General features: G+C 49.8%; 2 protein-coding genes across 2 annotated transcripts; one reads left to right on the top strand and one right to left on the bottom strand.

The window, feature by feature from the left end:
• Positions 1-569: 569 nt before the first annotated feature.
• Positions 570-9,824, top strand: Cnn1 (calponin 1). The gene is made up of 7 exons (XM_057767775.1): positions 570-693; positions 2,427-2,548; positions 3,595-3,661; positions 4,416-4,553; positions 4,722-4,832; positions 8,886-9,032; positions 9,120-9,824. Exons 1-7 carry the CDS (start codon positions 631-633, stop codon positions 9,363-9,365), a joined length of 894 nt encoding a protein of 297 aa, XP_057623758.1. The 5' UTR covers positions 570-630; the 3' UTR covers positions 9,366-9,824.
• A 5,924-nt stretch (positions 9,825-15,748) lies between these two features.
• On the bottom strand, positions 15,749-22,681 carry Elof1 (elongation factor 1). Its single transcript, XM_057768192.1, has 4 exons — positions 22,580-22,681; positions 16,905-17,039; positions 16,688-16,758; positions 15,749-16,401 (listed from the first exon to the last, which is right to left on the bottom strand). Exons 2-4 carry the CDS (start codon positions 17,018-17,020, stop codon positions 16,337-16,339), a joined length of 252 nt encoding a protein of 83 aa, XP_057624175.1. The 5' UTR covers positions 17,021-17,039; positions 22,580-22,681; the 3' UTR covers positions 15,749-16,336.
• Between the last annotated feature and the right edge of the window lie 94 nt (positions 22,682-22,775).

The raw sequence follows: 22,775 nt of genomic DNA on the forward strand, positions 1-22,775 counted from the left end.
GCACTGCACTGGGCACCCTGGAGTTGACATTTTTTTCTGATCTTTTCAGCACCCTCAGGAGGCAAGCTTTGTCATTAGCCCTTCTACAGATACAGCGGTAGAGATCTGGAGAGAAGGCTATGTGGAGAGGGTTGGTGTGTGGAGAGAGATTGTCTCGGTAAACTACGGGTCGGCATGGGGAGGGGGACGACACTAGGGATGCGCAGTGGACAGAGTCCTGTTTTGGCATTGAAGAGGGGTAGAGACCAATGACCTTTGAGATCAGGAAATTCAGAGATGGGACGCAGACAGCTGGCATGGGGAGGAGAGTAGAAGAGGGGTGGCCTATGAGAGCAAACCCCTCTTCCCAGAATAAGGCAAGCAGCCCCCTAGGTGGAAACAATGACACAATCAGCTCCCAATACCAAGGCCCTGACATCACGAGGTGGGGGTGGCCAAAGTGTGTGTGTGGTGCCACGCCCCTTGGCAAGCCCCCGTGGCCAATGGGACAGGCTTGGAAGAGCCCGGGGCTGGCCTCTGGAGCTTCAAAAACGTGTGAAGAGGGAAGAAGCAGCAGACGCAGGCTCAGCTGCCTTGTCCTGCTTGTCAGTGTCACCGGCACCTCCGCTTTGCCAGAGCCCCCGGGCCAGCATGTCTTCTGCTCATTTCAATCGAGGTCCTGCCTATGGCCTGTCTGCTGAAGTCAAGAACAAGGTAAGGCTGGAGGGGACTGCCTAGTCTGGTCCCTGACACACTCAGGGCAGATCCTGCTCCCTGAACTCCCTCCTACCTGGGTCACGTGACTTGAGACCTGAGAAGAGAAGAGGGGAGACCAGGTGGGGGCTGTTTTTCTGTCCTTGGAACATCCAGAGCCCCCAGTTAATTGAGGGGTGAAGTGAGGGAACTCACCCCACTACCTATAAATCGAGGTAATCAGAGTGCCATAAAGGTTCCCCGCCTGCGCAGAGTCTTTGGTCGACCTTCTTGTTTCTGGGAGGGATGTAGGGGGAAGGGACAGACCCCCACCTTTTAAAAAGTTAAGTCTGAAGTTTGCAGAGCTAGAAGACATTGAGAGACCCCATTTTCTTGCCATGGATGGGTAAACTGAGGCTTAGAAAGGATCAGCAAGGAGCTAGGGCGCCAGATAAGGCAAGTGCAGAGCCAAACTCTCTCCACGCTGGGATAGGTCGGCTTCCAGGGACAGGAACCTGCATAGAGAAGGAGAGGCAGTCCCATTTGACAGAAGGGAACACTGAGGCTCTTTCTTTCCAGGGTCCCACAGCAGGAGTTGAGGGGAGCAAGGAGCAGGGATTGGGACCTGGATCAGGTTGGGGTATCCTAAGGGCTAAAGTTGGGGGAGAACAGGGGGCGGGTACTCTGCGAGAGATTGATGGCAGCGCCGCCCCCTCCCCCCAGCGCCGGCCCCAGAGTCGCAGAAGAGCCGCCGCGCCTTATAAGGCGGCCTTGGGCAGCCTGGGCCCGCGCTATATAAGGGCCGGTTTGCTTTATAAAGCCGGGCTGGTGAGGAGGGGGGCGGCAGGGCAGGGGCCAGGTGAGGGGGTGCATCCCTCCTCTCCCCATTCAGTAGAAGTTAGGCATCCCCCCCATCTCACCAGCACCAGGGGCTGGGAGGCCAGCATGTAGCAGGACTGCTGAAAGAACGCGAAGCAGCCTCGCAGACAGACTGGAGGGCGAGCCAGGAGGGAGATAGGAGCTAAGAGGTGGAGAAAGGAGCTGGCCGAATCCCACCTCCTACCCGGGAAGACGGGATCAGAGCTACAAAAAGCCTTGAGTCCCACAGCCTTGAGTCTTCAAGGATAAGAACCCCGAGACTCAGTAAAGGATGATAATGTGCAGAGCTGGGGGGACAAGGAGAGAGACAAAGTGGGACTAAGGACAGACTTGAGAAATACATTCAGGCAAGGGTTAGGAGGGGAACAAGGGCACCCCACTTCTCACCTGAGGCTACACTGCACAGGTGTGGGTGCAGTGCCCCCAGCAAGCCAGCACCCAGGCTCCTTCTTAGGGTTCATCCCCACCCCCAGTTTAAGGCATCTCCTCTTCTAACTGGAGAGTGAAGGGGGGCTGGGTCAGGGGATGTTAAGCCCCAAGTTTGGCTTGGAGGGGAAACCAAGGAGCCAAGCGCCGCCCCCCAGCTGAAAGGATCTGGCTCCCCAGCCCCCTCTTGTCTATTCATTGGTGCCAAACCTCAGAATGCCCGGAATGGCCCCCTGGGCAGGTGCCACCTCAATCCTGGCCCTCCGCCTCCACCCAGCTCTGCCCCCCCCACACCACCACCGTGGACACTAAGACAGGATTGCCTTAGTTGGGATGGGATGAGGTATGAGATCCGGCCTATGGGGCTGAGATGGGCCCCAGAAAGCCAAGACTACTCTCTACTGCCTGCTTCCTCATCACCTGCTCCTCACGCCCCATCCCCACCTCAGCTGGCCCAGAAATACGACCATCAGCGTGAGCAGGAGCTGAGAGAGTGGATTGAGGGGGTGACAGGCCGCCGCATCGGGAACAACTTCATGGATGGCCTCAAAGATGGGATCATTCTCTGCGAGTGAGTGAGATTCTCAGTCCCTGCCCCGGACCAGCACCCCGCTCCATGTAGGTCTTCAACATCACCTGATGATCCCAAAACTGGAGCTGGAGTTAGACACTGATATCTGATGCCACCTACACGCCTTGAAAGGCCACAAAGACTCACTGTGTCCGTTGCACAGGCAGAGATGACAGTCAGTCAGGTTTAGGGCACAGTACCCAAAGTCCTTACTTAGCTAGCACATGCTACGGGGCAGGCCTGTCTGTGGCTCCCAGTTGCCAGCAATGGCTGTTTATTGCTGGTGTTAGTTTACGTAGACCTTGGCTTCCCACTGCCCTCATCAATGGGGAAGATGAAAACCCGCACAGGAGCAGCTCACCGTGACTTGGCACACACCTGGGATCCCCGGCACAGGGCTGAGGTACAATTCAGAGCAGAACATATGCCCAAGCAAGGCTGACTGACTTATGTAGCCAGCCAAGCAGCTAATTACCTATTCATGTGATAAGCATTTACAGAGCTCTGATACACAGTGCAGGCCTTTGCTCTAGGCATGCCGACAGTGAACCCGACTCCTTGTGGAGGGAGAAATCACGCTGGTTCCATATCCAGCAATATTATCAACAAGAAAAGAAAAGGTAACCAAATAACCAACCAGATAATCACATTCATGCCAGAAAGAAGAAAATGCCATGAAGGAAGCCCAACAGGCTGATGACTGACTCGGTGGGTAAAGGTATTTGCCACCAAGACAGTCCCCAGGCCCCACGTGCTGGAAGAAGAGCACAGATTCCTGAAAGCGGTTCACTGACTTCTGCACACATGGAATTACACATGCATGTGCTTGCACACACACAAATGAAACCAACAACAACAGCGAACACTGACATTTGAACATAGGAAAACCAGGACATTTAGCCCGACTCAAGGATTTTCTGGCTGGCAGCTTGGGTCTAGCTGTTCCACACCCCCTATCATTGCTGCGCAGCGCCCCCTTCCAACCTTTGCTGGGGTTCTGACGCAACTGGAACTCACTTTCCCCACTGGCCCCTTCTCTTTGGTAGGTTCATCAACAAGCTCCAGCCAGGTTCTGTGAAGAAGGTAAACGAGTCCACCCAAAACTGGCACCAGGTAAGTCCAGACCCAACTTACTAGTGTGTTTTCTATTTTAGTAGTGAGGATTGAATCCATTGAATGTGCTTCTGGAGCTTTACTGCCTTGTCATGCCCAGCCCCTCACTGGGGGATTCTAGGCAGGGGCTCTACCACTGAGCCACACCCCAGCCCTCACTGGGGGACTCAAAGCAGGGGCTCTATGTTTGAACCACATCCAACCATGGGCTTCTATTGTTGGTTTTGTCAAAGTCTCCGCTCAGTCAGAACACAGCTCCCGTCTTGGTCCTCTCCTCCACCTTGAGACAGGATCTCCTTCCCTTTGTCGTTCTCCATCGGGCACACTAGCCCTCTCCTGACTTCTGAGGATTCCGTCTCCACTTCCGACTCCGTAGGGTCCTAGGATCGCATTCTTGCCATGTGTCTTTTACTTGGTTTCCTGAGATTCAAACTCAGGTCCTGATACTTGCATAGGAAATGTGGTGGTTTTTTGTTTGTTTGTTTGTTTATTTTGGTCTTACCAAAAACATCTCCTTGGCTTCTACCTTTTATTTTGAGGCCCAGACAGACAGGCCCCCTGAGAGACTGGATGGCAGGTTTTATTGACTTGTTTAATTTATTTATTTGTGTGTGTCAGCAAGTGCTCACAGAGACCACAGGAGGCATGGGATCCCCTGGAGCTCGAGTTACAGGAGCTCCATTCTATCCTTTACCCACCAGCCTCTCCTCAGCCCTCCACCCTCCCATTCCTGACCTGACCTCTTCCCTTACAGCTGGAGAATATAGGTAATTTCATTAAAGCCATTACCAAGTATGGAGTGAAGCCCCATGACATCTTTGAGGCCAACGACCTGTTTGAGAACACCAACCATACCCAGGTTCAGTCCACTCTCCTGGCTCTGGCCAGCATGGTGAGTGTATGGGCAGAGTGGGCATGGGACAGGGTCTCAGGTCAGGTGTCCATAGGGACACTTAGGTCACTGAGCCTCACCAAGAGTGAGACAGGTGTGGGTGAGCGAGGGGAAAGGGGTCCTGCTGGAGGCTCGTCTGAGGTTCATAGCCTTCTTTGCCCCTCGCAGGCCAAGACAAAAGGAAATAAGGTCAATGTCGGGGTCAAATACGCAGAGAAACAAGAGCGGAGATTTGAGCCGGAGAAGCTGAGAGAAGGTCGGAACATCATTGGACTACAGGTAGGGCCCCTTCCTCACACGGGCTGCTTTGGGCTGACGGAAGGCTGCCCAGATCCTGGAGGCTCTGGCAGTCAGCATATTTGTATGAACTGACTGGGAACACTGTATTTTCTAGTTACTAACTTGCTTTCTTTGCCCATTTTCCTAAGTAGTTCCTGTTTTTAATGGACCCTTAAAACATTTTATTTAATTATCTTTACATGTATGAATGTTTTGCCTGCATGTATGCCTATGAGCCACATGTGTGGATAGTGCACATCGAGGCCACAAGAGGGCACTGGACCCTGGAACTGGAGTTCCCAGCAGTGCTGGGAACCAAACCCAAGTTCTCTGAAAGAGCAGCCCATGTTCTTAACTGCTGAGCCACCTCTCCAGCCTCTAGATCCCTTTAAAAACTCTTATATTTGCCTGCATGTATATATGTACATCATGTGTGTGTGGTACCCATAGAGACAACAAGGGGACACTGAACCCCCTGGAACTGGGTACTGGGAATTGAACCCAGGTCCTCTAGAAGAGCAGCCAGTACTCTTAACCACTGAGCCATCTCTCCGGCCCCTTTATATAGATAGAGAACCTAATGTTTGCAGAAGGTAGCATACCAGTTTTTTCTTCAGTGCTGAGGATTGATTCTAGGACCTCATGTACGCTAGACAAGCACAGAGCCTTAGTTATAGCTACAGCTCTCTTGTATTTTATTTATATGTATATATCTGTGGATGTGGGCGTGCATATCAAAGTTAGAGGTCAGCCACTGTTATCATTCCTCAGGAGTTATCCACCTTGGGTTTTATGTTTGTTTTATTGTTTGTTTCTTTGTTTTGAGACAGGGTCTCTCTTTGTAGTCCTGGCTGCCCTGGAACTCACTCTGTAGACCAGGCTGGCCTCAAACTCATAGAGTTTTCCTCTGCTTCCCAAGTGCTGGGGTTAAAGGCATGAGCTGCCACGCCAGGTCTCTTTGCTTTTTGAGACAGGGTCTCTCATCGGGTTTCTCAGTTTGCAATCTGATGCTATGATCAAACACTAGCCTAAACTTGTAGGAGGAAGGAGTTTGTTCAGTTTGCATTTTCACGTCACAGTGCATCATGGAGAGAGGTCAGGGCAGGAATTCAAGCAGGAACCTGTAGGCAGGAACTGAAGCAGAGGCCATGGAGATACGCTGCTTACTGGCTTGTTCCCCATGGCTTGCTTGGTTTTCTTATACAACCCAGGATAACTGCCTAGGGATGGCACCACCCATAGTGGGCTAGGTCTTCCCATATCAATCAGTAATCAAGAAAATGCCCCATAGTCATGCCCGCAAACCAATCTGATGGACACAACTCAATTGAAGGTCCCTCTTCTGAGGTGACTCAAGTGTAAGTCAAGTTGACAAAAACTAACCAGTATTGCTGACCTCTTATAACTCGACACACACACATCACTGTTAAACTAACCAGTACTGCTGATCTTATAACTTGACACACACACATCACTGTTAAACTAAACAGTACTGCTGATCTTATAACTCGACACACACACATCACTGTTAAACTAACCAGTACTGCTGATCTTATAACTCGACACACACACATCACTGTTAAACCACCCTCTCTCTCTTGTTTATTCCCAAAGCCCTCCTTACTGCCATACCACCCTGAATGCACCTGACCTTGCTTATTCCCAAGATCTCATGTTAATATCACAATATAAAACTGTAACTTTAAATGTCTCATAGTCTTGAAAAAAATTCAAACACTTTAAAAGTTCAACGTTTCTTTAAAATAGCCAAGTCTCTTAATGTGGGCTTCTGTAAACATTTTTTTTACAAAGTAAATATTTTCTTACTCCGAATGGACAGAACAGAGGCATAAGACAATTACACTTCCACAAAATTAAAGTCCATCAGTGTAGCTCCAAATCTTGTAGCTCAGTGTCTGACTTTTGGGACTCGAGATCTTCTGGGCTCCCTACTACTGCTTGGCTCTGCCACCAGCAATACAAGCTTGTCTCAGGTGGAGGGAGGCACCACACCACACCTGCTGTCCTTACTGGCTGTCACACAGTTGTGGCATCTCCAATATACTAGAGGTCACCATAGCAACCGAGGTGCTCTTCACCAATGGCTCCTGACTCCTCTTCGGGACTCTGACCCTAACTCATGGTACAAATCCTCAGTGTCTGTCCATGACCCCCCCTTCAGACCTGGGGTTTCCATCGCAGCGGAGGCTGTACTGTCACCAGTGGTCTCTCCTGGGCTCTCAGTGCTAAAGTCTCAGTTGCTCTCCATGACCCCTTTGTTCTTGCAGCTTTAATGATACAAAAAACAGTCACTGGGGAGACTCATATATATTGTCAAGTTCAGCTGCTAGCTTAAGATGCAGTCTTGGTCCATCTGGACCACAGCTTCCACCTCAGTGATGCTGGTATCTTCCTCAGCATCCGCAAACCAGCATCAATTGATCAACTGTCCCAGTAAAGCCAATGTTTCACTTCAGTGGTGCTGGTTTCCTCTTCTTCTTTTGAGTATCTATGTGCATGAGTGTTTTATCAGCATGTGTGAGTGCAGTGCCTGAGGAGATAAGAGGGCACTGCATGTCTGTTAGCTACTTTCTGGGTGGGTAGGCTGCAGGAATACTAAGTGTAGTTAACAATTGTGCTGTTTCTCCAGTGCTTCTCAAGCCCCAGCTGACCAGACACCACAGATTCATAGTTATTATTTTATGTGTATGGGTGTTTTGTCTGTATGTATGTGCATGTATGTATATGTACCATGTATGTGCTTGATACCAGTGAAGGCCAGAAGAGGGCACCAGAGCCCTTGAAAATGTAGTTACAGATGGCTTTGAATCATGTGGGTGCTAGGAATAGAACATGTGTCCTCTGGAAGGGCAGACATTGCTTCTAACTGCTGTGTTGACTGATATTTCTGTCCCACCAGGTCCCACAGTCAACAGAAATCTGTCAACACTGCTGAGCCATTTCTCTAGCACCAGATTTTTTTAATTAAATAATTTATTTAACTTTATTTTATGTGCATTGGTGTGAGTGTGTCAGATCCCTCTGGAACTGGAGTTACAGACAGTTGTGAGCTGCCATGTGGGTGCTGGGAATTGAACCCAGGTCCCCTGGAGGAGTAGCCAGTGCTCTTAACCACTGAGCCATCTCTCCAGCTCCAGTCCCAGATTAATTAAAAAATCATATAAATGGCAACTTTCACCCTCACAAGACGGGTCTCTGCTGTGTCTCTTCCAGCAGTCGATCTTCCAAGTCCCCAGATTCTTTCTCATTACATTCCAGCACTTGATGGCTTTTCCAGTCCCAAACTCCACATTCTCCGATGTGGCTAGACTGAGCTGTCTCTGCCTCCTCAGTGGATTATGAGCACATACCCCCATGCCTAGCTTCTATAGGTGGTGCTGGGCACTGAACTCAGATCCTTGTGCTTGGAAGGCAAGCACTTACTTGAGACAGGGTCTCCTATAGCCCAGGTTAGCCCTGGAGTCACTAATCAACCAAAGCTAGCCTTGAGCGTCTCTTCTGCGCCTCCTACCTCCACCTTCCAAGGAGTTTTTATCGCGACAGAGTCTTTCTAAGTTGGTGGCCAGTTTATGCTCAGGCAGGCAGGCCTGTAACTTCCCATCCTCCTTCCTTAGCCCCAGTTGAGTGGCTGGGACCATAGTATGGACCTGCACTAGCAGCCCCGACTTCAATCTATCCCCTTTCTCTTTGATTTTATTGAGACAAGATCTCACTGTGTCTGTGGCTGGCCACTATGTAGACTAGGCTGGCTTCAAACTGACATCCTCCTGCCTCTGCCTTCTCAGGTTCTTACCTTTCACTACGTGGGTACCATGAATCAACCCAGGTCATCCGACCCAGAGGCAGGACCCTTTACCCACTGAGCTGTCTCTCAGACCCTGGCCACCACACACCACTGTAGCTGACCCTAAGAGTCTGGTCATACAACATCCCCACTCTGAGTGTTTCTGGCCTCCTGCTCTGATGCAACCTTCTCTTGTGGGTCACAGGGATGTTCTGTAGTTCTTACTGCTTCATTAATCTCTTTCCTAGATGGGTACCAACAAGTTTGCCAGTCAGCAGGGCATGACAGCCTATGGTACTCGGCGTCACCTCTACGACCCCAAACTGGGGACAGATCAGCCCCTGGACCAGGCCACCATCAGCCTGCAGATGGGCACCAACAAGGGCGCCAGCCAGGTTTGTGTGATGGGTGGGACACCTGGTGAGATAGGGCTGGTGAGTGGGGCTGCTGTCTCTGTGGTTTGACCACTGTTCCCTCCTTAGGCTGGCATGACTGCACCGGGCACCAAGCGGCAGATCTTTGAGCCAGGACTGGGCATGGAACACTGTGACACGCTCAACGTCAGCCTGCAGATGGGCAGCAACAAGGGGGCCTCACAGAGGGGCATGACAGTGTATGGGCTGCCCCGTCAGGTGTACGATCCCAAATACTGCCTGACTCCGGAATACCCAGAGCTGGGAGAGCCCACCCACAATCACCACCCACACAACTACTATAACTCTGCCTAGGGGCCCCCAGGGGGCTGGCTGCTGCTCTTGGCTGGACCCAGCTGGCCCAGCCAACCCCATCTCCTGCATGGCGTCCCCCAGCCCCCTGGCATCTGTCTATAGGGTTACAGTTTGGGGAGATCAGGCCGAGGGGGGCGGCGGGAAGAAGGGGGTCCCTCATCCCTGTAGCTCTTGAAGGGCCCAACACAGAATTGGGTGTCCCCGACAGCACCCAAAGGACGCTGCCCCCTTTTACTCCCTCACAAGCGAGTACCTCCCAGAACCAGAAACCCTCCAAGCGAAGCTCCCAGAACCCAGGCTTGGCCTGACCCCTGCCCCATTCCCGCAGTGGGAGCAGAATGCATGCCCGAAATGCAGCGGACACACACAGTTTGGTTTTGCGGTGACTGGCGTTTGTGGATGTGACAGCGGCGTTTGTAACTCGAGCACTTTCCTTTTCTTTTTCACTGGAGCACAATAAATGGCTGTGACGTCATCTGGGTCTCAGAGCCAGCTGTTTAGGGGTGTTGCCTAGATAGCCTCCCTCATTCTTCCACACATACATACGCTGGGACCAGTGAGATGGCTCAGAGCTAGTAAAGGAACTTGACACAAAGCTCAATGACCTGAGTTCAATCCTTGTGACCCACGGTAGAAGAGAATCAGTTCCTGCAGCATCTTTTGACCTCCACACAAGTCATGGGATACACTAATCTTCCCTAAATAAATATGTAATTTAAAAAATTAAATAGATATGCCTACAGACCTCACACCACTACACAGGGCAGGCAAATGCCACACACACTTAAACAAAATGATGTGTGAGAGTCCTGGGGTCCCCAGATTGTGTGCAAGTGGTGTGGACTGGCACTACCGGTTCCTAGTGCTGGCAGAGTGGCTGAGTTAACCTAGGGGCATGGCTTTCTCTGTATGCCGCCTTGTGCTCAGCAGTCTTCTTAAAACTGAATCCCGGCCGGGCGGTGGTGGCGCACGCCTTTAATCCCAGCACTCGGGAGGCAGAGGCAGGCAGATCTCTGTGAGTTCGAGACCAGCCTGGTCTACAGAGCTAGTTCCAGGACAGGCTCCAAAGCCACAGAGAAACCCTGTCTCGAAAAACCAAAAAAAAAAAAAACTGAATCCCATGGGTTGGTGAGATGCCTCAACTGGAAAAGGTATCTGCTGTCAAGTCTGACGACTCAAGTTCAATCCCCAGGTCCTACATGATGGAGAGAGAGTCAACTCCCAGTAATTTGTCCTCTTCCTCTTGGCACAGCATGCACTCATTCACCACCTACACAGATAAATGTCCCCAAAACAACAACTGAGTCCTGGGACTCCCTACCATCTTCAAAGTCTAGACAGGACTGTGACCTCACGTTGCTTCAGCAAGGACCCTCTTTTCTGGAAGAAGGCCATAGATATTCTGCCTGAAAGCCGCCAGCTGGTCAGGGCTTCAAGGAGAGAATGCAGAAAACTGGGAGGGGCCCAGCAGTTCCTTCCCCACTCCATCCCTTGGAGACGCCAGGGATCCTGCCCCCGCCCCGTTTTCTGGGGAGGCTGTGCTGAGGCTCTGCCTGTCAGATGGGTGGCAGTGACAGAGGCTCTGGTGTCAGCACTAGGTACCCCTTCTGTGGAATCCTGTGGATACTAGTCTAGAAACCTAGCCACTGCTGTTGCCTGGGGATGCTGGCACCTTGCTGCACCAAGGGGCATATCACTGAAGGGTGGGGCTCTGGGATAAGATCTGACAGACAGCCTAGCAGCCACCACTTCTGGGCCAGTTTACTGCCCTTCCTTAGCTGTTTACCTGCTCTGTGGTGGCCTCAGAACCACATAATGCCAGGTCTGCTACCTGCTCATTCAGGATTTTTGTGTTCCTGGCTGTCCTGGAACTCACTCTATAGACCAGGCTGGCATCAAACTCAGAGGTCCGCCTGCCTCTGCCTCCGAGTGTGTGTGCCACCATGCCTGGCACCAGCAGTTCCTTGTGTGGTCTACACAACTGTTTGTGTCTACACAACTGTTTGTGTGGGCACGTGCATGGTGAGCGTGAGGGCACAGGCTGACTTCCTGTCATCCTTGGGGAGCCTTCGTTTTATTTTTAGGGACAGGTTCCTCCCCAGTCCAGGGTCCACTGATGTCTTTAGGCTAGCTGGACAGAACTCCAGAGATCTGTCTCTACCACCCTAGCGCTGGGACTAGACAAGGCTTTTACATGGTTTTAGGGACCTGGGCTCAGGTCAAGTACTTCACTGACAGCCACCTTCTGAGCTCTCTGCATGTTTCTTGTCCCATGAGGAGCTCTAAACCACAGGCTGCTGGCCAGGCTCATGAGGCCATGCTGAGGTGTTGAGTCCAGGTCTCCTGTTGCCTTTGAGAACCTCTAAGGCATATGGTGCTCTCAGCGTGTCCACCCCTCACTGCCTCCAGCCTTCCAAGAATCCTCACCACCCTCAGAAAACGTCCCTTCTGTGGGCTAATATTACTTTCCCAGTGTCCCAAAGCACCCCGGACAGCTGAGACCTAAGTCCAGAACCTGAATTTACAAGGAATTAAAATGGTGGTTGTGAAGCTAAGCTTCCTGGTCAAGGGCTTCTGAGCATGTCCAGCTGCAGGAATCTGTAACATGAAGGGGGGTGGAGTGGGGGCGGCTTGTTTAATAACATACAGTATCAAGATTCTCTGTGTATTTTCCATCTTTACGTGGGTTTATTTTAACCTCTATTTCTTTTATTTTTACTTTTGGCTTTTTGAGACAGGTTCTCTATATATCTTTGTCCTGGAATTTCCTCTGTAAACCACACTATCCTTGAACTCATAGAGATCCATCTGTCTCTGCCTCCCAGGCTACTCTCTTTTTTTTTTACTTTGAAAACTTTCTTTAGCCTGTATATATTTTTAACACACTGTAAATCATTTTGAGGTTTTCTTCCTCTTTGAATCTCTCTTTACTGTATATCTCTTTTTCTGACCACATGGGTCTTTAATTTGCTAAGGAATATGGAGAAGCGGCAAAGTGTGTCCATAAACAACAGTCAAAAGCTCCTATGGCCGTTTTCTTGCCAGGAAGCTGCAACAATGTATCCATAGCTCCATAGTCCGGACTGCCTGCTTGAAAGAGTCAAGAGTTTTCCCTGGTAGGACGGCACAGAAAGCCGGCATTTTAAAACAGCTCGGCTTTTTTTTCCTGCATTGGCTGAAAACCGAAATGTTTTACTCTAGTCTTTTCCAAGCTTTCTCAGGCTTTCTGTGGATGCAGTTATCCACGTCTGGGCGCCATTCTGTAACATGAGGGGGGGCCGGCTTGTTTGGGTTTCTGTCCTCCCACCAAGTCCCCCACAACTATTTAGCCCCAAAGAAAATCACACATAGGTCTCTATAAATTATAAGCTGATTGGCCCATCTGCTCTAGCCTCTCACTGGCTAACTCTCACATCTTTTTTTTTTTTTAAATATTTATTTATTTATTTATTATGTATACAATATTCTGTCTGTATGTATGCCTGCAGGCCAGAAGAGGGCACCAGACCTCATTACAGATGGTTGTGAGCCACCATGTGGTTGCTGGGAATTGAACTCAGGACCTTTGGAAGAGCAGGCAATGCTCTTAACCTCTGAGCCATCTCTCCAGCCCTAACTCTCACATCTTGATTAACCCATTTTTCTGATCTATGTTAGCCATGTGGCTCAGTACCTTTTTTCAGTGGGGCAGATCACATCCTGATGCTTCGGTGATCTGGGCAGGAGTGGGAGGAATCAGCTTCCTCCTTCCCAGAATTCTCCTGTTGTCATTGCATCATTTCTACTTCCTGTCTGGTTTTCCCGCCTATATTTCCTGCCTGGACAATCAGTGTTTATTTAAAACATGATTGACAGAATACAAAAAATTCTCCCACACCAGAAATCGGGCTCCCCTCTCAGGTCTGTTTGTCTCTGAATCTGGAGCTGTGTTGTCACCTGCTTCACTGCCGGTGTCGGTGCCACCCTTTGAGTCGACTGTACAAGTCCTGTGCTTATGAGTACAGGAGTGTGGTGAGGTGACCAGAGCTGGCCTCAGGTGGTGCTCCCCACTTGCTGTCCGCCCTTTCTATCTTGAGTTTGGGCTGGAAAATAAAAATACTTGATGGTTGAGAGCACTTTCTGCTCTTCTAGAGGACCCAGCTCCCTGTACCCATGTCAAACAGTTCATGACTTCACTCCAACTCTACGGGATCTAAATTCTTTTCTCACCTCCAGGGACACATTTATGTGTGTTCGTGCACGCATATACAAAATAGGTAAGGACTAGGAACTCAGGCCTGGAGAACTGGCTCAGTAGTTAAGAGCACTCACTGCTATTCAGGAGGTCTGGGTGTGGGTCCCAGCACCTGCACGGCAGCTCATGACTATCTGTAACTCCAGTTCTAGCGGCTCCAATACTCTTGGACTCAACACTGTATCTATGTGGTACACAGACACCAGGCAAAATGCTTATACACATAAAATCTTTTTAAAAAGTGTTTTTAAAAATTTAAGTGTATTTAGTGTGTGGGTGCCACAGAGCAGGCGTGGTAGCCAGAAGACACTAGAGGGTGGTGCTTTCTTCCCACCATGGAAGGGGGCATGACAACTTAAACTGTCAGGCTTACACAGCAAACCCTTCGCCTGCTCAGACAGCTAGTTAGCCCAGTTTTGTATTTAAAGTAAATTTGATATTCTTACATGTGTGGGGTGTGGGAGTTTGTGTGCTACAGGGCACACGTGGAGGTCAGAGGACAACTTTAGGAGTCAGCTCTCCCCCCACCATGAGGACCCTGGGGACTGACTTAGGGCATCAGGAGTGTGAGACATTTAACTTCTTTTGTTCGGCTTTTTTTTGTTGTTGTTTTGTTTTGTTTTTCGAGACAGGGTTTCTCTGTAGCTTTTGGTTCCTATCCTGGAACTAGCTCTTGTAGACCAGGCTGGCCTCGAACTCACAAAGATCCGCCTGTCTCTGCCTCCCGAGTGCTGGGATTAAAGGCGTGCGCCACCACCGCCCAGCTGGTTTGGCTTTTTGAGACCAGGTCTCACTATGTAGCCTTGGCTGGCCCAGAACTCAGATCTTCCTGCCTCTCCCTTCTGAGTGCTACAGATGGCTCGGTGGTTAAGAGCACTTGCTGTTTTGCAGAGGACCTGAGTTCTGGTCTTAGCACCACAGGAGGTGACTCAGAATCCTAATTCTCAGCTCCCAGAGAGCCAACGCCTCTGCCTCTCCAGGCCCTCATTCCCACGCACAAGCCAACAGGCAGCACAATCACCCACAGGAAACTGGAATAAAAAACAAATCTTTGAAAGTGTGTACTATTGTGCCCAGCCCAATCATGTTTTTTGAGACAGGGTTTCTCACTGGCCTGGAACTAGCCAATTAGGCTAGGCTGTCTGGTGGCAAGCCCCAGGGATCTGCTAGTGTCTGCCTCTTTGGCACTGGGTTCTGGGGATCAAGCCAAGGTCCTCTTGTTTGCATAGCAAGGACTTTACTGCCCGAACTACAGCAGAAAAAACCCAGCCATCTCTATGGATTTTACTGACTGTTGTGAACACAAAGCAAGATGTCTGTTTGCTCCACTCGTGTACTGTGCACCCAGAATCATCCAATTATGCAATTATTATTATTATTTGTTTGTTTTCTGATAGAGGGTTTCTTTGTGTATTCCTGGTGTCCCAGAACTCACTCTTTAGACCAGGCTGGCCTCGAACTCACAGAGATCCTCCTGCCTCTGCCTCCTGAGTGCTGGGATTGAAGGCCTGTGCCGCCACCGCCGGGCCAACTATGTTTTAAGTGGTGTTCTAGCTCTGAAATTAGCTGGGGCAGAAGGATGAATCTGAGGCGATCCTGGGCTGCAGTTTGTCTCAAACACCACCACTGGCTGGGGGGGCGGCTCGCATCTCTCACCCTAGCATTTGGGGCAGAGGCAAGCAGATTTCTGAGCATGAGGTCCACACAGTGAAATCCTATGTCAATCCCCTTCCCCCACCAAAAAACCAAACCAAACCATGTCTACCAAGAACTGAGAATATAACTCAGTTGGCAGAGCATCTGTCATGTTTGCACAAAGCCCTGGGTCTGATTCTCAGTACCAAATGAACTAGGTGTGGTAGTGCCCACCTGCAATGCCAGCACTTGGGACACAAAGGCAGAGGGATCAGAAATTCAAGACCGCTCTCAGATTCATAGCAAGTTCAAGGTCAGCCTGGTACTACACCCCCAATCTTACTAACCTTGCCCTCACAAAGAAAACAATAGAAAAATAGTTTGAAAAGCTGACCAAACCATACATCATAGTCATAGGACCACCAACATCTCTTCTGAATACCTTAGCCCCAAATCCCACTTCCCCTTCCAGCACTGGGGCCCCGTAACCCAAGAAAGCACAGATAGTCAGGGGATCTGCACTGGCTGCTTTATTGTCAGGTTTGTGAGTGACAGCTGTCACTGAACCAGCCCCTACCTTTTCTACAAAAGCAATCGAAGAGGAAAATGGGCACCCGGCAAAGCCCAGCCAAGGGATCTGGTTGGTCAGCAGCCTTGACTCCCAGGCCACAAGCACAAGGAGGTGGGAAGGACGGGAAGTCCAGTTAGTTCCCCGAGGGCAAGGTGCTGGTGAGGTGGCTTAGGAGACTGGAGGTCCCACGGCTATTCCTTGCCTTGGATGTCGAGAAATTGTCACCAGAGGAGCCAGGAACCTAAAGCTTGGGGGCAGGACTGGGAGCTGAAGAAGGGTGCAACTCAAAGGCTTTCAGAGTCATTTGAGACATAAGGTTCTGAAGTTTGAGGCCACCCTGGGCAGCATGGTGAGACCCAGCAACCCCTCACCTCCACGCCAGCTACAAGCAGTCAGGGCCACTGTTACAGCCACACACACGTCTACTCCATACACAGAGGGAGGACTGTCACAGCTCTGGACCTACACCCTGGAATGTCTCTGGATTGGCACCCAAGTAGGGGACTGTTGAGGGGTAGGTCCTTGTTCCTGCTACTGATTGGCTGCCTCGCAGGCGTCTATCCAATCGCTGTACACATCCACTGGTTCTGACAGATCTGAAACACAGGTCAAGGAATTTGTGGCAGTGAAGCCCTGTCCTGCACATTTCTGCTATGACAGAGTCAGTCGGACCCCTGCCCTGTGCCTTGTCACTTAGTGTTAACTCAGTAGACAATGTCCATTCTCCTAGGTGCCAGCGGCTCCATCCCTGGCCACAGGGCCAGAGCAGGAGTGACTGACAGTTCCTTGTCTTTGGTCACCAGCCCTTGAGCAGGTCAGGGCAGCCCCGACTCCCACCCCCTTCTCTGATTTCCCAGACATCAGCTGACTTTATAAGGATACATGTAATGGGTGTCTGGAACTCCTCTAGGCACACGGTGCAGGAGATAACTCCAGTGTTGCGGGCACGGTCCCTGCAATGGACAAGGTGGAAGGATGCATGAGAAAGAGCCCTGGACCTCTGGGGACGACCCAGCCAGCAGGAAGGCCCAGGGAAGCAAGGCAGGAGAAGCCTGGATGCCCACAGTGGTAGGTTGGCCCATCTTAACCACCCACTTACATTTTCACATCACAAGACTTCTCATGGTTGCAGAAGGGGCAAGTGAACTGGGTCTCCAGGGTGCCTGTCATCTTCTTCTTGGGGGGTGGCTTCCTTTTAGACTTCCTTCGTCCCATGGCTGCAGGGGGATGAAACCTGTGGGGCAGAGGACAAGGGTCAGAAGCTGGAGGAAGCTGCTCACTCTCGACCTCCGTCCTCCAGAAGCAGGCTGGAAGCCACCAGCAGTGGCCCGTGGAGAAAGGAAGATGTACACTATGACACCCAGGCTCCTGACCTTAGGCACAACAGTCCCTGTGTACACTCTGTGCAGTATGGCTGAGAACAGCTTTTAACCTTGGTTTTCAACTTACCGTGTGACTCTAGGTAGGTCACTTAAGATTTCTGTGCTCCAGGAGACCACTTCCTAAATATAACCCCAGTAGCACAGACATTGAGAGAAACAATTAATAAATGGGTCTTTCTGAAACTGAAAAGTTCTATAAAGCAAAGGACATGGTCAACAAGACAAAATGACAGCCTACAGAATGGGAAAAGATCTTCACCAACCCCATATTAGACAGAGGTCTGATCTCCAAAATATACAAAGAACTCAAGAAATTGGTCATAAAAAGAACAAATAATCCAATTTAAAAAATGGAGTACAGACCTAAACAGAGAATTCTCAACAGAGGAATCTAAAATGGCTGAAAAGACACTTAAGAAAGTGTTCAACATCCTTAGTCATCAGAGAAATGCAAATCAAAACAACTCTGAAATTCCATCTTACACCTGTAAGAATGGCCAAAATCAAAAACACTGATGACAACTTATGCTGGAGAGGTCATGGGGTAAAGGGAACACTTCTGCATTGCTGGTGGGAATGCAAGCTGGTACAGCCCCTATGGATGTCAGTGTGGCGATTTCTCAGAAAATTAGGAAACAACCTTCCTTAAGAACCAGTAATACCACTTTTGGGTATATATCCAAAGGATGCTCAATCGTGCCACAAGGACATGTGCTCAACTATGTTCATAGCAGCATTTTTTTGTCATAGCTAGAACCTGGAAACAACCTAAATGCCCCTCGACCGAAGAATGGATAAGGAAAATACATTTACACAATGGAGTACTACAGAGCAGAAAAAAAACTGACATCTTGAATTTTGCAGGAAAATGAATGGAGCTAGAAAACATTATTTTGAGTGAGGTAACCCAGACACAGAAAGACAATTATCATATGTACTCACTCATAAATGGCTTTTAGACATAAAGCAAAGAAAAACCAGACTAAAATTCACAATCCCAGAGAACCTAGACAACAATGAGGACCCTAAGAGAGACATATATAGATCTAATCTACATGGGTAGTAGAAAAAGACAAGATCTCCTGAGTAAATTGGGAGCATGGGGACCTTAGGAGAAGTAGAAAAAGACAAGATCTCCTGAGTAAATTGGGAGTATAGTGACCATGGGAGAGGGTTGAGTTGAAGGGGAGGGGAAAAGAGGAGAGGGGAGTAGAGAAAAATGTAGAGCTAAATTAAAATCAATTTTAAAAAAAGATTTCTGTGCTCAGGGGAAGGTAGAGGTGGACAGCTGGCTGAAGAAAACACAGGGACAGAGGGAGGGCACTCAACATATTGACTGCATTCTGCTCAGGGACGGAGGAGTCACATCCAAAGAGTGACTAAATTGAAGTCAAGGGCAGGAGGATGGCTTAGTGGGCTCGGTGCCAACCATGCCGAGCTGATGGCCTAGTGCAATTCCAGAACCTATACAACAGGTCAGCCAGGCCCGGTGTTCTCATAGCTGCAGCTCTGGCTCTGACATGGGGGTAGAGACAGAAACAGAACTGTCTGGGACTAGTCAGTCTGGACCACATAGTGCAGGACAGAACAAGACTCCCCAAAACTTGTCCTCTGACCTCCATATGCACAATGCAGGGCATGCGCCTCCCCTTACTCCAAATATAAAGTCTCAAGTAGGATTTTTTTTTAAGGGATGAGAAATGACAGTCTAGGGTGGTGTCCAAAGCTGTGATGGGGACACAAAAGGATGGGAGGAAAGTCCCCCCCTCAAAAAAAAGCATGGTAGTGGTGGCACACACTTTTAATCCCAGCACTCAGGAGGCAGAAGCAGGCATGGGTCTTTGTGAGTTTGAGGCCATCATGGTCTACAGAGTGAGTTCTAGGGAAGTTAGGGCTACTTTGAGAGACTTTCTCTCAATCTCCCCTCCTCACCAAAAAAATAACAACAACAACAACAACAACAACTAAACCCAAACAAATCCAAATATGGTCTCCACCCCCAAATCAGAGGATGATTTTGAACTCCTGATCCTCCCAAGTGCTTGGACTTCAGGCATGAGCAGCCATGCCTGGTTTCCCCTGACACTGCTGTGTTAATACTGATTATCAACTGGACAGACTCCAGATCACCTGTTAGTCTGGGCATGCCAGGTATCTTGCTTAGGCTAACAAACGTGGAAAAACCCACCCTATAAAAAGGCACTACCATTTCTTGGTTTGGGGTTACAGACAGGAAAACAAAGAAAGAAAGAAACACACACACACACACACACACACACACACACACACACACGAGAGGCCCAGCTGAGCATCCACTGCCCTCTGCTTCCTGACTTTGGACACATAAAAGCAGCTCCTTGCAGTCTGACACACCTGCTGTGGAGTCTAAACAAACCCTTCCTGCCTTCAGTCGATGTCATCAGTTATGACCACAGTCACCCCAAAGTCTAAGACATGGAAGAGGTGGGTGGAGAAATGAAGGTCTCAGTGAGGGACAGAGGCAGACGGCCTGTTGGCAGGTGGACAGGGAGGTGGCGGCAGCACCACTGACCTGCCTGGGAATGCACTCAGTCTGCTCTGTAGTTTGATCCTGTGGCACCTCCACACACAGCACACCTAGACCACCCACTGTTTCTAGGCCAGACCCCGAGATGGGGAGACAGCAGCCTGCTGGGATATGGAGAGGGCAACTATACTCATCTGTCTACCACTCATTATGTGTCCCCCACAACAGTCTCACTGTAGCCCAGGTTGGTCTGGAACTCACTACGTAACCCAGGTAGAATTCTCTATGTAGATCAGGCTTGCCTCAAATCCAGAGATCTGCCTGCCTCTGCCTGAGATTAAAGGTATGTGCCATGACACAATACTCTTATTTCAAAAAAGAAAAAGAAAGAAAGGAAGAAAGAGGCAAGAAAAGGCCAGCATGTTGACATACGTCTGAAATTCCAGAACCCAAGAGGTTCAGGCAGGACAGAGAATTCATAGCAAGTTGGAGACAGGGTCTTGGTTTGGTAGCCCACCCTACACTGTAACCCCAGCACTTCCAAGTACTGAAAGGTAAAGGCTATCTTGGGCAACAAAATACGTTCATTCAAAGTTACCACCTCCCCCCCAAAAAAAAAGGAAAAAAAGAGGAAAAAAAAAGGAGGTACACAGATATATGTTCAGGCAAAACATCTATATTTATAAGATAATAAAATTTAAAAATATACATTAATTTTTGTTTGTTTGTTTTTGGAGCAGGGCTCCTCTGTGTAGCCCTAGTCAGGGTTACATATCAGATATTTACATTACGATTCTTTAACAGTAGCAAAAATTATAGTCATGAAGTAGCAATGAAATAATAATAACAATAATAACAATAATAATAATAATAATTAGGGGTCACCACAACACGAGGAACTGTAACAAAGGCTCGCAGCACTAGGAAAGTTGAGAACCACTGCTCTAGGGGTTGTCACGCCCAACCCATTGCTTCTCAAGTTTCAGTTAGTGGGGGCTCCCCGAGGAATCCTAGCAAAGATGCAGAAGCAGGAGGACTGCCACATTTTCAGCCAGCCTGAGCTACACAGGACAGCAGACCAAAACAGAACATGACCAAACCAGGCATGTTGGTTTAGCATGCAACCCCAGCACTTGGTAGGCTGAGGCAGGATGATGTCATAAGTCAGAGGTCAGACTCTCACAAATCCAAAACAATGGGGCCGACCCAGGTTCAATTCCCAGCACCTACATGGTGGCTCACAACTGCCTGTAACTCCAGATCCAGGGGATCTAATGCCCTTCTCTGGCTTCCTAGGACACTGCATGCATGTGGTGGGCAGCCATACATGCAGGCGAGCACCCAAACACATAAAACCAAATATTCAAAGATCTGTATTAATAAATAGTTACAGTTGACAGGCTCTTAAAAAGAAAATTCATGTTTGGGTGAATCTTAAATACTGCTCTGAGTATTAAATCAAAGTTTCTGAGACAGGGCTACTTTGGGTGAAGGGAGTGTTAGTATTTAGGCATCTGTATTGGCCTGCTCTTAGGGTCCTGACAGGATCCGTCCTCAGCTGCAGCTAAGAGCAGCTCCTGTGTACAGTTGCTATCTTCCCTTTTAAAGATGGGCCTGCCCACCTCCAGTCTTTCCCTCTTTCTCTTCTCTCTCCCCGTCTCTCCCTTGCTTTTTCTCCACTCTTGTCCCCAGGGACCAGTCTCTGCTCACTTTTCTCTCCTCTTCCAAAAAACCTACCATGTGAGCCCCATTACACAACATGACTTCTCTACAACAGAGTCATTTAGGATGAAGCCTGGAAGGCCAAAGGCAGCTTTGATACAAGAAAGCCAGGCAGAGAGATGTATCTGCAAAGCGTCTGAGGCAGATGAAGGGTTTTCTCATTGCTTTATTTCAGAAAGAATGGCTGAAGCTCTGGGAGCTACAGCGGGAAAGTATGAGATACTCAAGAGGAGATTATAGGCGGGATCCCAGGAGACCGAGGACTGCTGAAGTGTGGTCTGGTCCCGAGCCAGACTTACTGTCTATGCAACTGTGTCTCTTTCCCTTCCCAAATCTGGGCCTGGCGACCACCTACAACGGAATCACAGACTTTCCTCAGGCTATGTCGGGCCACCTTGGTCGATCCTGTCTCAGCAGGTACAGGTACTGCTGCCAAGTCCGACAAGAACTTGCAGAACCCACGTCAAGGTGGAAAAAGAGAAGTGTACTTCGCAAGTTGTCCACTAACCTCTATACACAGACACATGATACCCACACAGAAAGATTTCTAAAACTTTCAAAACAGGGCAAGCAAGATGGCTCAGCAGGTAAAGATGCTGGTTGCCAAGCCTGACGACTGCCTGGGCTCAATTTCCCGAACCCTCACGGTGAAATGAGAGAGCAGACTCCTGCAAGCTGTCTGTATACTCACGTATAACACGTAAAACAAACTAATTCCAGATCACCTTCAACTTCAGCGTCTACAACCCTGCTCATCCACCTCCGAGGAAGGACTTCACTTGGCCACTGTCCAAACCCCGGCCAGTATCCACTGTGCTTGGTTATACATCAAGCACTGAGTAACCACTTGTTGAACAGTGAGTTTCCTGAGTCTGTGTGGCCCCAGGATCCCATCGGCAAACCGCAGCCTGCGGACGAGCCGTGATGTCTCGAGGCGACCGGGGCGGAGGGAAGGGGTCGCGGCGGAGGAACGACGCCATCGGCCTCACCCAGGCTTTGGCGGCGCCGCCCGCTCGCTCAGCTGCGGGGGTCCGGTGGTCAGGCTCCCCACACAGCCGTCCTCAAAGCCATGGCCCGGCCTCGGCTCCACGCCCTGCGGGTGATGTAGACTACAGCGCCCGGTCCCGCCGGGCCCAACGCCCGCGCGCGAGACCCCGCACCTACCTGTACCAAGCCTGCCTCGCAGCCAAAGCCGCTTCACCCGGGAGACGCTAACTTCCGGCCCCTGACGGAAGCGGAAATATACCGCTTTGTTTTCCCTCCTACTCCGCAATCGCCTCCTTCAACCGCCGGTCTCTGCGCTCAGTGACGTCTGTTACAGCGCATGCGCCCGCCCAGCAAGTTCCGTGGAGCGGCGGTG

This window comes from Chionomys nivalis, chromosome 4 (genome assembly GCF_950005125.1).
Source record: "Chionomys nivalis chromosome 4, mChiNiv1.1, whole genome shotgun sequence".
NCBI classification, from domain to species: Eukaryota; Metazoa; Chordata; class Mammalia; order Rodentia; family Cricetidae; genus Chionomys; species Chionomys nivalis.

Coding starts and splice junctions, on each gene's coding strand:
- Elof1 (XM_057768192.1), bottom strand. CDS start 17,020: ATGGGACGAAGGAAGTCTAAAAGGAAGCCACCCCCCAAGAAGAAGATG. Junction 16,759..16,904: donor AAGTCTTGTGATGTGAAAAT/GTAAGTGGGTGG, acceptor TGTCCATTGCAG/GGACCGTGCCCGCAACACTG. Junction 16,402..16,687: donor GTTCCAGACACCCATTACAT/GTATCCTTATAA, acceptor CCTGTGTTTCAG/ATCTGTCAGAACCAGTGGAT.
- Cnn1 (XM_057767775.1), top strand. CDS start 631: ATGTCTTCTGCTCATTTCAATCGAGGTCCTGCCTATGGCCTGTCTGCT. Junction 4,833..8,885: donor GGAACATCATTGGACTACAG/GTAGGGCCCCTT, acceptor TCTCTTTCCTAG/ATGGGTACCAACAAGTTTGC. Junction 9,033..9,119: donor CCAACAAGGGCGCCAGCCAG/GTTTGTGTGATG, acceptor TTCCCTCCTTAG/GCTGGCATGACTGCACCGGG.